At 45.1% G+C, this 16,235-nt stretch overlaps 1 protein-coding gene across 1 annotated transcript in view; it reads left to right on the top strand.

Annotated features, from left to right (window-relative positions):
• Positions 1 to 16,235, top strand: part of MED27 (mediator complex subunit 27) — a 194,691-nt gene that overhangs the window by 159,618 nt on the left and 18,838 nt on the right. The window contains exon 6 of the mRNA XM_056860042.1: positions 8,702 to 8,743. Within this exon, the coding sequence (XP_056716020.1) occupies positions 8,702 to 8,743 (42 nt within the window). The remainder of the gene's footprint in view (positions 1 to 8,701; positions 8,744 to 16,235) is intronic.

Raw genomic sequence — 16,235 nt, 5'->3', positions numbered from 1 at the left:
GTTCGCAAAGCACCAAGAGCTCCATGGAGCACAATTTGGGAACCTCTGGTCTAATACAACATGTTTTGCACACATAAAATTTCAAATACAAATATAATCATTTAGTGTCAGCCCTGGTATGTATTACAAAATGTCTGGAAAAATGCAGAGAGAATTTAAAAGCATTTTGACTTTTAAAACTTCCGATTCAAAAAGAATACCAATTCAAAAAGAATATTTTGGCTACTTACAAAATATTCTTTTTGAATTTGATTTTTTTAAAAGTCAAAATGTTTTTAACTTCTCTCTGTATCCTTTGTATTTTTCCAGACATCTTGTTATAAATACCTTGGCTGACACTAAATGATTATATTTGTATTTGAAATTGTATGTGTGCAAACTATGTTGTCTTAGACCACTGACGAAGCACTGAGGGCTGAAATGTGTTTGGCACGTAGTTTTAATTATCAACCCTGTATCTGTTGCCATATGGGTTTGTTTTTAATGTATGCATAAGTGCTTTATAATAAATATATTTCATTGTTTTATTTAGCTCTTGTTTCACCCAACCTTTTGGTTACCCAACTTTGTTTTCAGGTTGGGTCTCTCCCCTCGCCCCCCCCCCAGTTTTGTCCGTAAGCAGATAAGAGCAGAAAACCAAGTCTCCGCAACCAATGTGCCGCTCACCCAAGAAGCGATGCTGAGATCATGCAAAGCATTTAACTTTCAATTTAAATAATTTCTCTCCTGGTTTCCCCCCCCCCCTACACCCGTGCATCTGCTAGCTCTCTGAGCCCTCCTGCCCTTGCTTGAATTTCTAATTCCTCACCTTAGACCTCTGTTTGCCTCATTATTAGCATCTTCCGGTGGGAAAGTATTTTCAGAGTGTTTGAGAGCACCAGTAACCCACAGTTCTGCATTCCCCCGCCTTCTCTCTTTTCCCACCCCCACCCTCGGTACCCCCGGGTAACGTTGTACCAGTTGTACAGTCAGCTAGATAAACTCTGTGGAGAGGAATCGGGGGCTAGTCCTAACCTGCGCTGTGTCTGACGGGGGGTGGGGGGTACCGCATTTTCAATGGCAGCTATTAAAGAAAAGCGTAACCTGTTTCCATGAGCGGTTTGCTTTATGAAACACTCACCCTGCTTGAACCCCTAATTTCTCTTGGCTGCACGCACTCCATATGGCTTTCTGCGGAGCGTCAGAGGATGCTAATGGGACCTGACAGCCTTCAACTCAGTTTGTTTCTCTCTTCCGAGTTGAACGGGCTCTTACCGAGGCACCCACCCAGGGCTCACCTTTTCCCAGTAACAAGTACTAAGCGCTTCTGTCTCTTGCAGTCTTCCCCTTGCTCCCAATATCTCTTTCCTTATTATGAATCCCATTAAAATACAAAGTTCATTTTAACCAGGCAAGTACTTGGCACCCATAGGCCATGTTATAATGAGAAGAGAATTATTTTTCAAAAAAGAGAGACTTTTTTTAAATAGCACGCAACATTGTGTTATGCACCGACACCCCCCCCCCATGCTCCTCTGCTATGTTTCTCTCCGTCAGAAAATACAGATTGGCTGCTCTGCCAGAAAGAACATGCCGTTCCATTTTCCAGGTAAAAGAATCTCCTGCTAAGGGCGAGATTTCAGTAGATGTCCAAGATTGCCCTGTCTTGAAACCAGATTGCTTAGTAACATCCAGATGGTGATCAGGACCCAGATCAGAACTGTCTCAAAGATCCAGGAGGCAGGAAGTGTGCCACCCTCCCCCTGACATTGATTGACAGTATGAGCCAAAGAAAGAGTTGTGTGTATCTCCTGGGAACCTTGCCTGGTGGGAGCCGTGTGCATACCACAAATAGATGCATGAGGAGTATGGGTTCTCTGGACTGCTGGAATTAGGTTCTCTCACACCTATTTCAAGAAAGCTGTTTGCATTTTCACAACCAAGGTAAAGCAGGCAAGAGGATGTTGAGTGAATGGAGTTCTCATAGGGTTGGCAGGTCCCCCCGGCCACTGGTGGGGAATGCAGCTTGGGAAACTCCTGGAGATCTGGGGATGGACCTTGGGGTTAGGGACAGGGACCTCAATGGGGTATAATGCCACAGAGTCCACCCTCCAAAGCATCCATTTTCTTCAGGGGGATCTGATCTCTGTGGTATGGAAATGAGCTGCAATTCCAGGGGGTCCCCAGGTCTCACCTGGAGGCTGGCATCCCTAAGTTCTTAACAGCATTCTATCCCAAGCCCCATTTTTACATACAAATGGGAGTCTATTGAATAGAGCTGGGGGCATAATTTCAGTTGTGCCACCAGCCGTACAGGAGCAACCCTTGAGCTTGCGCTTCCCCTCCTCACACACTCACACACACCTCCTTGCTAGTTTGCATGCTACTTCTCCCTGGTGTGTCTTAGACCAGGCTGGAATACTGAGCTGGAAATCCAGCCAGCGTGCTGTAGTGGTTAAGAGAGATGGTTTGGAGCGGTGGACTGTAATCTGAAGAACCAGGTTTGATTCCCCACTCCTCCACATGAGTGGTGGACGCTAATCTGGTGAACCGGGTTGGTTTCCCCACTCCTCCACATGAAGCCAGCTGGGTGACCTTGGGCTAGTCACAGTTCTCTTAGAACTCTCTCAGACCCACCTACCTCACAGGGTGTCTGTTGTGGGGAGGGGAAGGGAAGGTGATTGTAAGCCGGTTTGATTCTCCCTTAAGTGGTAGAGAAAGTCGGCATATAAAAACCAACTCTTCTTCTTCTCCTCTTCTTCCTCCTCCTCTTAGTATTTTTATCCTTCTCTTCTCCCCAGTGGGGACCCAAAGCATCTTGCAAAAAAACACCTTAAACAAATTGATAAACACAGTATAGGAAGCAAAACGTTAACACATCCCCCAGTTTATTCGGACTGACAAGGCCATGGGCTAAGAGGCGCAGGCAAACCCCCATCCATGTAGTTCCTCTTAGTGCTTTGGGAGCATTCATTTGAGCAGTGATTGGCTGCAACTGAAGACCCACTTATCAACTGCAGTGGCCAGCAGAGACAAGAGGTTGGGTTGAACTCTGGCAGTGATGCCATCTCATGGCACCTTCTGGGACGGAGCAATTGAAGTAGCTTGTGTCCTTGCTGGTTTCCTTTCTTCCAAATGGATACCATGGAGGAAGCACTTAAGTGAGGTCGTACAATGTTATTCCGGTTTGTCAACTCCCAGCATCAAGGGATGAAATAGAGAGGAACAGGCAGAAAGGGAAGAGCATATCCGAATAAAAACCCTTCTATGCGTGAATTCTCCCTGTCAAAAATTCAAAGAAAAGATAAGAATAGATGGGAGGTTCTTGGGATGATAGCATGCTTGAAACAAAAACAAAGCCCATCTAGCTTTCCATACCATCACTCTGTGTGACATAGGGTTGCCAACCTCCAGGTACTAGCTGGAGATCTCCTGCTGTTACAACCGATCTCCAGCCGATAGAGATCAGTTCCCCTGGAGAAAATGGCCGCTTTGGCAATTGGACTCCGTGGCATAGAAGTCTCTCCCCAAACCCCACCCTCCTCAGGTTCCGCCCCAAAAACCTCCCGGCTGTTGCGAAAAGGGACCTGGAAACCCTAGTGTGACACTATGCAGAAATAATATAATGAAGCAAGCAAAACAAAATAAAATCAGGCCCCTGCCCACCCCCCCCCCCAAAAAAAATCTGGAAAGTAGACCAGTTTTCCAGTTGAGGAAGACACCACTTCAGTGAGAAGAAGAGAGGCAACTCCAGATACAGACATTTCTTTGGAGTTTAGAGCAACGACTAAAACATTTGTAGGAAATGTGAGTTTTGAGAAGGGTTTTGGAGAGAGGTGTTTTATGTAGGTGTCCTGAGGAAGAGCTCCAGATGCAAGAGGCAACAGAATAGAGTAAGAATTTATTATTCTTGGCAGATTAAAGATAGGCAACGCCTAATGACCTCTGGTGGTGTTTGTATTGTATGGTACATGAACACATGAAGCTGCCTTATAGACCCTTGGTCCATCGAGGTCAGTATTGCCTACTCAGACTGGCAGCGGCTCTTCAGGGTCTCAGGCAGGAGTCTTTCACATCACCTGCCTTGTCCCTTTAACTGGAGATGCCGGGGATTGAACCTGGGACCTTCTACATGCCAAGCAGATGCTCCACCACTGAGCCACAGCCCCTCCCCATGAGGAACGAATGCATCAAAGCTAAAGGACTCCCATGGACACATAAACCTGCCTTATACTGAATCAGACCCTTGGTCTATCAAAGTCAGTATTGTCTACTCAGACCGGCAGCAGCTCTCCAGGGTCTCAGGCGGAGGTCTTTCCCATCACCTACTTGCCTAGTCCCTTTAACTGGAGTTGCCGGGGATTGAACCTGGGACCTTATGGAAAGGCTTATGGTCTATGCTAGATTGCTTGTTGCATGATCCATCTCTCTTCTGGGGAGGGAGGGGTTGCAATTTTTGTAAAACCTAGGGATGCCTGTTTTCCATTTTCAGACAGTTCTAGCTTGGATTCTTCTGCAGTCTCCTCTGGCCTACCACAGGACTGATGCATTTTAATTAGCCATGTAGCAGTTGGTAATTGGTGGCATCGTGCCACCCATAATTTCAGGCATATTCTTTCTGCGGTGCAGTCCAAGTATAGCAGGCTATTACTGCTGGTGATATTCAGGTTCCCAAATAAATAAACCTCTGCAGCTCACCCTTGTGGGACAAACATCAAGCTGAACTATTAGTTGCCTGCCCAGTTCTGCTAATAAAAATCACGACTACATTAGGATTTCTTTGCCAATTCTGGCTTGCTCTGTATAAGTCCTGGAAGCGGGGAAGGGTGATGACAGAGGCTTGGCAATGGGCATCCTGAAGGGCCGCCAGAGCAAACAGCTCAGGTTCGCACCAGGTGGACCCAGGGTCTCGGTTGAATTGCCGCATTAAGCAACCAGGGTTGTGGTAATGCTACGGCTTCATTAATTACCCCATATCAATAAGAGAAGGCAAATTTTTTTGCCTCCCAGCGTAAGTGAGGAGAAGAAATAGTGGTATCAAAGGGAAGCTTCAAAGACCGCCAGAACCGTCTCCCGAGTAATTTCTGATCCCTGCATTCTTTCCACTTCAAAGCAGGGTGTGTGTGTGTTTGGGTAAAGGGGAGGGGGGTTGAATCCGATTTCTCTAATAAGTGTTGGCACCAGCCCTGTTTGATATTAGATGCAGGGAACATTTTGATTTGTTATCGCCTTTGAAATCGTTCAGACGACCTTCAGAAAATGGCCTCTTGTTACTTGCGCCAGGGGTGGGTGGAGGAGCGTGGGGCACTGTGAGAAAGAGAGAGGGAGAAAGAGAGGGGGGGGCAATTTAATTCACATGCAGAGGATGCCTTGAAATTGTGCGTTCAGCAGCTTTTTAGTTACAAATGTGTGTCTTGATTGAAAGTGAAAAGTTGAAGAATAATAGACCTGCAACAATGCATTGTTTAGCACACCCGCCTCATGTGTCTGGTTTTCGTGGTGGAGGGGGGTTGTGTTCCTTGCATATGGTTCTTGTCTTTACTTTCAAAACCTTGAAGGCCGTTGAAAATTGCAAGAATTTAATTACGTTGGGGCTCTTTAGCCCCTGACGCAAAAGAATTATCATTCGGTAGTTATTTGGTTTGCGTCCTGGTATTCTTCTTTTTCAGTGTGAACTAATTTTTGTAAAATGAAAGAACAAAAGGAAAGATTGGGAGACTTAATCTGGTGTAAAGCCTTGCTGCTCAAATTCCAGGTCTGAAGGGGGGAGGGTGCTGGACACACCTGGATTATTTTTATGGACAGATGCATCAATTTCCCCAGCTCAGAGCATCCAGGGGCTCGGGGGTATCTGCACAGATTGGAGCACATTTTTATTTTTCTCTTTGTGTACTCACACCTGAAGAGTCTTTCAAGCATTATTCTCCCGTTTTCCATTTTATCTTCACAACAACTCCGTGAAGTAGGATAGGCTAAGAGATGAGTGACTGGCCCGAGGTCACCCAGCAGTCTTCCATGGCAGAGTCGGGATTTAATACTGGGTCTCCCAGATCCTCTTCTTACACTCTAACCACTATGCTGCATTGGCTGTATTACTTTGGCATAGTTGCCTCCAGAAGGGTTGCATGGCTGCAAACTATAGTCAGGGCTCTCTCCCCATTAAGACCTACGTTGCCAGCCTGTGATCCACGATAGTCATGCATCTAGGAAGACAGGAGCAGGTCACCCAGAGCAGTGTAGAAGCAAACACACCTCTTGAGCCAGCGTGGTGTAGTGGTTAAGAGCAATGGTTTGGAGTGGCGGACTCTAATCTGGAGAGCTGGGTTTGATTCCCCACTCCTCCACATGAGCGGCGGACACTAATCTGGTGAGCCGGCTCAGTTTCCCCACTCCTACATATGAAGCCAGCTGGATGACCTTGAGCTAGTCACAGTTTTCTTAAGAGCTCTCTCAGCCCCACTTACCTCCCAGGGTGTCTGGTGTGGGGAAGGGAAGGTGATTGTAAGCCGGTTTGATTCTGCCTTAAGTGATAGAGAAAGTCGGCATATAAAAAACCAAATCTTTTTCTTTTCATTATTTGGATTAGGATCTGGGAGACCCAAGTTCGAATCCCTGCTCTGCCATGGAAGTTTGCTAGGGGACCTTGGGCCAGCAGTCACACACTCTCAGCCTAACCTACCTCACAGGGTTGTTGTGAGGATAAAATGGAGGAGTTTTGAGTCCCCGTTGGGGGGAAAGATGGGGGATAAATGAACTTAATAAACTTCAAACAATGTGATATTTTAAATTGATAAAGGGTCTGGACAGGAGAGGTAAAACCAGAGCTCATGCATGAGATATTGGAATCAAAAAGGGACAGGCGGTCGGTCAGTCACTGTGATTTTGTGGGGCTGGACCAGCCCTTGTAAGCTGTTGTTGATCAATCCCCAACTTTTTGTAGGAGGCCAACAACAATCCATATATTTTATTACATGTTACTTCAGTGCATTTGCAAATATCTACTCCCTGCCATTTTCTAAAACCTAGTCAAAAGTTTGGTTTCCTGGCCTTTTTAGTGTTGTAGCATGTTGTTCTTTTGGCCGCATTCTTCCTGAAACACAGCAGACATCTGAAATGCAGACAGAACAATACCCTGTGACTTCTGCTTAAAGAAGATCTCCCCGCCACCACCATTTTCCGGAGTTTAAATTCAGTATTCAAGGGGGGGAGGCATTTTGTCTGGTCCTCGGAGGCCAGCTTTCTGGCTTAATTCAGCAAACTGTTTTCTGTGTCGCTTGTCACTGAATTGCTTATTTTGTGGACACGAGAACGGCGCCAAGGAATGCTTTAGGAGAGATGTCCTTGTTTAGACACAGTTCCGAGGCTGTTAAATATTCACATGGATCAGCACAATCTGTTCCAAATGAATTGAAGCGATCTTGCTGCCTGGGAGGAGGTGTGGTAGCCCAAGAGGGCTTGTTTGCATGTTTTTTTATACAGTGACTATACTGAAAAATCTAACTGCAGGATAAACTTTGCTCCAGCAAGGTCCTGGAATGCCCAATTAAAATGAAATACTTTGCTAGTAGACCAGGACGAAGCCGTCTGCCAGGTCTCTGGCTGATTTGGTGCACGTGTATGTTGCTGTTAAGTCACAGCTAACTTATGGCGACCCCATAGGGTTTTCTTGGCTCCACAACCAGTCCTGCCTACTCAGACTGGCAGCAGCTCTCCAGGGTTTCAGGCGGAGGTCTTTCACATCACCTACTGCCAGACTCTTTAAGTGGAGATGCTGGGTATTGAACCTGGGACCTTCTGCATGCCAAGCAGATGTTCTACCACTGAGCCACACCCCCTCCCCATTTTAATTGTGGTGAAAAGATCGAGAACAGGTTATAGGGCTCAACATGGATTCGCCTCCCAACTTCGGTGCAAACTCCCATCAACCTTAACTATAGCAAAGGGTTATATTAACACAGACGCTAATCATGTTTAATTCTAAAGAGGGTTCACCGATGGTTAAAAATCCTGGTTAAGAGCAAAGCCTAGTTAGCATTAGCCATAATTTAATACTGGGACATGTATAATCCTTAACAGTGGTTACGCTTCCTCTCCAAAGTGCAAATCATCTCTCTCTCTCCCCTCCATATTAACTTTCAGCTTCAGAGTCTGTCGTGACTAATACCAAGTAGAGTTTGCTCACCTGCAGTTTTTAACCAGCCCCATGGACTATATTGCATTGCCACCAGCCCCCTACTTAGAATAAAAGTTTGCTAAACTGAATTGAATTGGCCTTAGGTTCTTCGATGCCGGCCACAGCTGCTGGCGAAACGTCAGGAAAGAAAATACCAAGACCACGGTCACACAGCCCAGATAACCTACAAGAACCTATGAACTCTGACCGTGAAAGCCTTCGACAATATTTTGAATTGGCCTTGTTTGTTTTGATGGGCATTAATCATTTTGATCTAAATATTGGTTAAACAGGTGCGATCGGAGGAGCATCAGCAGGAGAAAAATTAGGGAGACTTTTGGCTGGGGTGCATTTGGAGGTTATTTTGGTTGTTGCAAACATTTTTTTGTATGTTATAGCGAGTAGAAAATAACCTGGTTTATGCACTGCTCAGAACCTATTGGTTAAATGGGCAGCATCATTTTAAGTAAGGTTAAACAAAAAGTATACATGAAGCGGAATTTCCAAGAATTGCTCCATGCTAATAAGCGGTTTGCTTTCCCCCTACAGCTTGACATTTGGTCCAAGTCCAACTATCAAGTATTCCAGAAGGCAAGTCTCTCATTCTTACTAACACCTGTGTGTGTGTGTGTGTACGCCTTTTTATATAATATCCAAATAATCAAGGTGCGGAGTGTTTTAGCTGCCGCCTAAATTGTGATGTGAAGCATCAAGAGGAGAGATACTTAAATCTTGTGCTATCAACCTATTGAGAGAGCCCTCAGACTTTTTCATGTTGTACATTTGGAATGATTTAATTGCATCATAAGCAAAGGTTTTTTTCACTCAAAGAAAAATATTAATAGGAGGTTTGTTTCACTGCGTCCCTAAATTCCCGGGGGGGGGGGGGAGGGTTGCTGGAGAAATTGAGAAAGGCCTCAGACTCTTTTGTTCTGTTTTATTTTGAGTGTGAAAAATCTTACCTTAAAGTAGTATTTTACTCATTCTAAAAAATAAAATAAAACTTCATTGGAGTCTTTTCAGTGTTGCAGCAGATTTTCCAATTTTTCTGTTGATAAAATTGTGTGTGTGTGTGTCTTTGGGGGCAAAAAACTTTCCCCCTGAATTTTTCTAGGTTTTTTTTTTTGGGGGGGGGGGGCTTCATATCTCTAACCACAGGGTTGTAAACAGCCACTTGCCTAGTGTCTCTTGTTGGTAAAGGAGAAGGCCAGGGGCTGTGGCTCAGTGGTAGAGCATCTGCTTAGCATGCAGAAGGTCCCAGGTTCAGTCCCCGGCATCTCCAGTTAAAGGGACTAGGCAAGCAGGTGATTGTGAAAGACCTCTGCCTGAGACCCTGGAGAATTGCTGTTGGTCTGAGTAGACAATACTGACTTTGATGGACCAAGGGTTTGATTCAGTAGAAGGCAGCTTCATGTGTGTTCACAAAATGACCATTGTGAGCAAGTGGGCTAGTAAGCTGGTTCTCGATCTCCCTAACTGCTAGGGTTGCCAGGCTGCAGCCAACAAAGGGGCAGGAACTGGTGCGTCAGTGTGCTGGTGTCACTTCCAGTTTGCAAAATGCAATGGCGTGAGCCCTCGTTTCCTCCCATCCTTGCTTCAGGCATCAGCCAGCAGCGAACCAGATTGGTGGGAGGTCTACCACTATAGCAGAAGACTTGGCAACCTACCCTCTCAACACTTAAATAGTTTTTCCCCCAGGAAAAGTTCTGCAATCCTATAAGTCCATCGTTTAAGGAGCATAAAAAGTTTGGGCTACTTTGCTTAATTTCCTTTTCCTGTGCACCTCAGCATTAGTCAGTAATTTACAGATTGTATTACAGAGACTCCAGGGCTTTCTTGAGGTTGTATGGTGGGTTGCATATTGAGAAGAGCAGTAATCGGGGTCAGTCTTCTCTACAAGACAGGCTTCCCCACAATTGCTGATATTCTGTTGCATTCCACAGCTGCAGGGAAGTGTGGTGTATTCTCATAAGAACATAAAGACATGTCATGCTGGATTAAACCAAGGCCCATCAAGTCCAGCAGTCTGTTCACACAGTGGCCAACCAGGTGCCTCTAGGAAGCCCACAAACAAGATGACTGCAGCAGCATTGTCCTGCCTGTGTTGCAAAGCACCTAATATATTAGGCATGCTCATCTGATCCTGGAGAGAATAGGTATGCATCATGACTAGTATCCATTTTTACTAGTAGCCATGAATAGCCGTCTCCTCCATGAACATGTCCACTCCCCTCTTAAAATTGGCAGCCATCACCACATCCTGGGGCAGGGAGTTCCACAATTTAACTATGTGTTGTGTGAAGAAATACTTCCTTTTATCTGTTTTGAATTTCTCACCCTCCAGCTTTAGCAGATGACCCCGCGTTCTAGTATTATGAGAGAGGGAGAAAAGAGAGAGAGGTACAAACTCTTTCTTCCCTCACTTTTGCAGTGCAGAGATTAAAAGCACTTCATCTGTTCCTCCCTCCCAGCTTGGAGTTGGGGGGGGGGAGAAACCAGCTCTTTCTCCTCTCCCTTTTGCAATGCAGGCATTAAAAACATTGCTTTTGTCCTTGCCCAGCTTGGAAGGGAGGGAAGAGAAACATGCTCTTTCTCTTCGTTTTGCAACCCAGAGATCAGCATAGCTTCCGTCTCTGCCCAACTCCCTTTGCAACTTCACTGTTTAGCTATTTTGCTGAGGGGCGATGTGGATAAGAACCTAATCAGCTGGGAGTTGGCCTCTGAGCAACAAGCAGCTGCTTGAGTTGTGCTCGATGCAATACGAACATATACCTGATCAGCTCACAGGCTGATTGTGAGCGTCAAAATATAAGTTCACCTGCTGAATGGGTTTGCTGGGAAATCTCAGCACCCCTTCTCTCTTGGCCTGCCTGACCCCCCACTTGCACACCCAACAGAAAACTTGACCAGTTTTGCTGGAGTTAGCCATATCGGTCTGCAGAGAAACTGCGATGGGCATGAAAGCCAGGGTCTCAACTAGAGGTGTGCCACCGTCATTTCAGTATGAATATCTCTTAGAAGCTTCTATCTCAGGATTCTGTGTTCAGCCCAAAGTACAGAAGTGCAACGTAGGATACCAATTTGCTACAGATCAAAGAGTCGATTTGGGGAAGGGGAGGCAACAGCGTCTGCTCTGAACTAGTTTGAAGGCAGAATAATTCACTAGTTAATCTGTTACTCTAGAGGCAGGTAAGAATTAAGGGATTAGACACCCTTTTCTCTCCCTTCTGAAATATATTCCTCGTGTCAGTTGGAAATGAGCATAATGCAAAGCAACTTAGCACAGAATCGGCTTGGATAATCCTTCATCAATAATGCTTTAAACTAATGATATCCTTGGAACAGCTTTAGTCCTGCCATTAAATGTGTTTTTCTCAGGTCCCTTTTTGCATACTTTTACATTATACAGCATTTTAGGCCACAGGCTTTATTAAGAGCATAAGGACATAAGAAAAGTCATGCTGCATCAGACTAAGGCTCATCCAGTCCAGCATGTTCATACAGTGGCCAACCAGGTGCCTCTAGGAAGCCCAGAAACAAGACAAATGCAGCAGCATTATCCTGCCTGTGCTCCAAAGCACCTAATATAATAGGCATGCTCCTCTGATACTAGAGAGAATAGGTATGCATCATGACCAGTATCCATTTTGACTAGTAGCCATGGATAGCCCCATCCTCCATAAGAACATAAGGAAAGCCCTGCTGGATCAGACCAAGGCCCATCAAGTCCAGCAGGTCTGTTCACACAGTGGCCAACCAGGTGCCTCCAGGAAGCCCACAAACGCAACCACTGCAGCAGCATCCTGCCTGAGTTCCACAGCACCTAACATGCCCCTTTGATACTGCATGCCCCTTTGATACTGGAGAGAATAGATACGCATCATGACTAGCATTCTTTTTGATTAGTAACCATGGGCAACCCTCTCCTCCATGAACATGTCCACTCCCCTCTTAAAGCCTTCCAAGTAGGCAGCCATCTCCACATCCTGGGGCAGGGAGTTCCACCATTTCACTGTGCGTTATGTGAAAAAATACTTCCCTTTATCTGTTTTGAATCTCTTACCCTCTAGCTTCAGCAGATGACCCCACGTTCTGGTATTACGAGAGAGGGAGAAAAGCATCTCCCTGTCCACTCTCTCCATACCGTGCATAATTTTATAGACCTCTATCATGTCTCCCCTTAACTGCCTTCTTTCCAAGCTAAACAGCCCTAAGTGTTTCAATTGCTCCTCATAGGGCAGTTGCTCTGGCCCCTGAATGCCTGCAGCAATGCCTGATGCATTGAGGATATCTTTGTATAACGTATATTTTCTTAGAAGTTTTTGACATGACAAAACAGGGATGAATATTGTTTATGTTTGTATCATTATGCGAGCCATTTTATTGTATAACAAAGTTTCTTTTTTATGCCATTAAAGGTTTTGGTATTGGTATTGGAGAATAGTAATAATGGAACCTAATAATAATGCAAAGGGGTGAATTCCAAGAGTCCTAATAGTATATTGGAAAAGTTCAGACACTTCCAAAGTCATTGTTTTAAAAAATCGTGCTGCTTAATCAACCTGCACGAATGCACAGTCTTCTTGTCCTTGAAACAAAGCTTGCCCTACCATGTTCCATTAGAACATGCAGCTGGAGGGGAGGGCTGGACGTATTCAGAATGGACGCTTGAGTTCGTGGGGCAATGTTCGGAGGCGCAGCAGAATGGGCCAGTTGCCTCCACGAATGCTAAAACAAACAAGGTTTCAAGGACAGACAAGAATCGCCGAAGGTGGTGGTGGAGGAAGTGCCATCAAGTCTCAGCCGTTGCCTGCCTCTGTGTTGCAACCCTGGAGTTCCCTGGTGGTCTCCCATCCAAGTACTAACCAGGGCTGACCCTTCTTAGCTTCCAAGATCTGACTAGATTGGGCTCGCCTGGGCCATTAGCAAGTTTGAAAAACCCTTCTGCGCTCCTTTACAGAATGAATACTTTCCTGTCCTGCAGATTCTTTTTAACAGTTATTACTTCTTCCCATCCGTGCACTGTTCTTTTTAAATTCAGTGAAGTAGCTGAAATAAATAACTTCTATCGAGGAGTCCAGTGAATCCTTTTCTGTGACAGCCCCTCTGTGGGATTGATGTGCTTTGAATGGCAGGTTTTTCAAAGCTGGACTGTGGTTTCGTACCCTCTTCGATGGTGGCAAAGCAGCTTCTGGAGCTCACAAGCTGCCGGCTCATTGAAGCTGCCAAAATGCTAATTTCCCAGACAGCCGCAGCACAGCCCTTTCAGGTTAAAGAGCAGGTACCTCTTTTTCCCCGCGATCCAACCCTGTCATATGGAGCTAAATTCCTCTTGACTTCTTTGTTTGCAAACTCTGGCTGTGTCAGCAAGACTTATGCCTTCCCCTGATTAGGTAGGATCCCCGAGTGTGTTTAATTTGATAGGGAAAGAGTTCCCAGAGGGCCCATTATGACTGAAACGTACAGGTATTTACCGAGGTTCCCCTGGAGACTTACTTTAACTCCATTCTGGGGGTGAATAAGCTTTTATAACCATCCAGCAAGCCAGCAGGGTGAGTTTTAGAGAATAGAGCCCAGAAACAAGGGGAGGAATCTCTGAAAGGGCAGAAACACAAAGAGCCAAGAAAAGGTTGGCGCATCTCCACATTTCCCTGACATTTTAAACTCTGCAGGTGCCGCTCTTCAACCTTTCTGTTAACTCCTCACGTATCTCCATCTAGTAAGCTAAAAGGAAAAGCCAAACTTGCTTCTTTTCATCAAGGTTTTTACTCTTACTCTATTCCACAGGCTCACAGCGGTTAGAAAAACATAAGCATAAATTCTCAAGAATAAAAACGTGCAAAACCCAAATTAGATTGTGAGAATGTGCACTGCAATCATTTCTCCCCCTGTTAATTTTTACCCCCTTGGATGCCAGTTCTGTGGTGTCCAGAAATGGATTTGAGGTTACCCCACCCTCCTGTAGGAGTCTGCTTTGGTTAGGTTCAACAGGGGAGGCTTGGTCAGAGAGAAAGAGATGAGGCATTTAGTAGGGTCTGGGGCATCACTTTTTCAGATATAGTTTGTATTGTGAGTATCCTCCCAGTGAGACCCAGAAATCTAGTGGGATTCAGGTGAAAAGAAAACACCTTCCTTTTCAGGGAAAGCTTTTAATCAATTATAGATGGTTTCTCGGCTTTAGCATTGTGTTACTATTTTAGAGCCTTGCTCTTCTGTTGTTTGGTTATTTTGTTATTTTTTAAAAATTTTTTTGCATCGATCCCATTTGAATTGTAGGGGGAAAGAGAACTAGTAATAACAACTGAGAGGGGATTGTTCCGGCCAGAAATAAGGAAAAGGAGGAGAAGGAGAAGGAGGAGTTGGTTTTTATATGCCGACTTTCTCTACCATTTAAGGGAGAATCAAACTGGCTTACAATTGCCTTCCCTTCCCCTCCCCACAACAGACACCCCATGAGATAGGTGGGGCTGAGAGTGTTTGAGTAGCCCAAGGTCACCCAGTTGGCTTCATGTGGAGGAGTGGGGAATCAAACCCGGTTCTCCAGATCAGAGTCCACCACTCAAAACCACTGCTCTTAACCGCTACACCATGCTAGAATGGGTAAGGAGATGTGGTGAAAACTCAGGAGTGGAAACAGAGGCAGCATTTTTGGTTTTAAAATTTTTATTATTTAATTTTTCAACACAACACAAAAATACAAAACACATAACATACATAATTATGATATACATCTCAGACAAGGCACTTATCTATATCTGGAGTAGGTCTACAATCTTTCTAGCTTCTATTATTCTGGAACAATTAAGTATTATAAAGTCATAATGTATACACACACACTAAGTAAATCTAATATTTTTGCCCATTATGGACTGTAATTCTTATACTGCTTGATCTACTTCAGAGGCAGCATTTTCATGGGAAAGAAGCAATGATTTTAAGGGTGTTCAGATTTGTGAGTTTAACAGCACGGTCCAGAGCCACAGATGAACACCTCCACTGATAGGTTACTCCACTGCTAGAGGCACCTGGTTGGCCACTGTGTGAACAGACTGCTGGACTTGATGTGACTTGGTCTGATCCAGCATGGCTTTTCTTATGATCTTATGTCCTGGCTCCAGAGGTCTGAAAAGCTGGCATATATAGAGGTATTTTTACCATTTGGGTCTCAGTTTCACCACTACTCCATGCATGCATTTTTGTCTGGGCAGAATCCTATGGCCAAAACTGTTTGCTTTATTCAGCTCATAGCCTGTTCCTATCTTGCCTGGTCACTGCACCCCTCGGCAGCCAAAAGCCAATTGAATAAAACCATTTTATGCGGCTTCAAAAAGACACCTTCACTTGAGATTTTTAGTGAATCTTCATTGAACAGGAATTCCAGAATGTTGGAGCACTCACCAAGTTGACAGTTTTGAGTCCTGGCTTGGCTTTTAGGTTTCTGGTTTTGCATCCAGGTCTCTTTCCCCACTGTGCAATCCCAAGGCATGGTTTTCTGCATGCAAGGGCACATAAGCATTGTAATATATGAAGATGAATTCCTGTCATTAATCTTAGAGCAAGAGCGTGGAATGAATGCATGTATGAGTCAGCTATTGAATACTGACAAGACCTGCTCAAGGTCAGTTGATGGGCAGTTCCAGGGTCAGCAGGCTGAACCGGTACCCTGCATGACTGAAGTGTTTGGCTCTGATTTGTGTTGTGGGTTTTTTGGGTTTTTTTGGAAGTTTTATTAGTGAACTGCCTTCCACATCTGCTCACCTGAAGCAGCAGTCATAAATTGTGAACCTGTTTCACTCATATGGTTCAGGGCCACATGGTCACATGAAGCTGCCTTATACTGAATCAGACCCCTGGTCCATCAAAGTCAGTATTGTCTACTCAGACCAGCAGCGGCTATCCAGGGTTTCAAGCCGAGGTCTTTCACATCACCTACTTGCCTAACTGGAGATGCCAAGTATTGAACTTGGGACCTTCTGCATGCCAAGCAGATGCTCTACCACTGAGCCACGGCCCCTCTGAAAATCCCTGGACCCAGGAGCCAGAAGGCAGTGCTGCCACATGCAATATGGATGGCCACATTCAT

The sequence above is a fragment of the Euleptes europaea genome, chromosome 14, assembly GCF_029931775.1.
Source record: "Euleptes europaea isolate rEulEur1 chromosome 14, rEulEur1.hap1, whole genome shotgun sequence".
Classification (NCBI taxonomy): domain Eukaryota; kingdom Metazoa; phylum Chordata; class Lepidosauria; order Squamata; family Sphaerodactylidae; genus Euleptes; species Euleptes europaea.
This window is presented reverse-complemented; position numbering and strand designations above follow the sequence as displayed.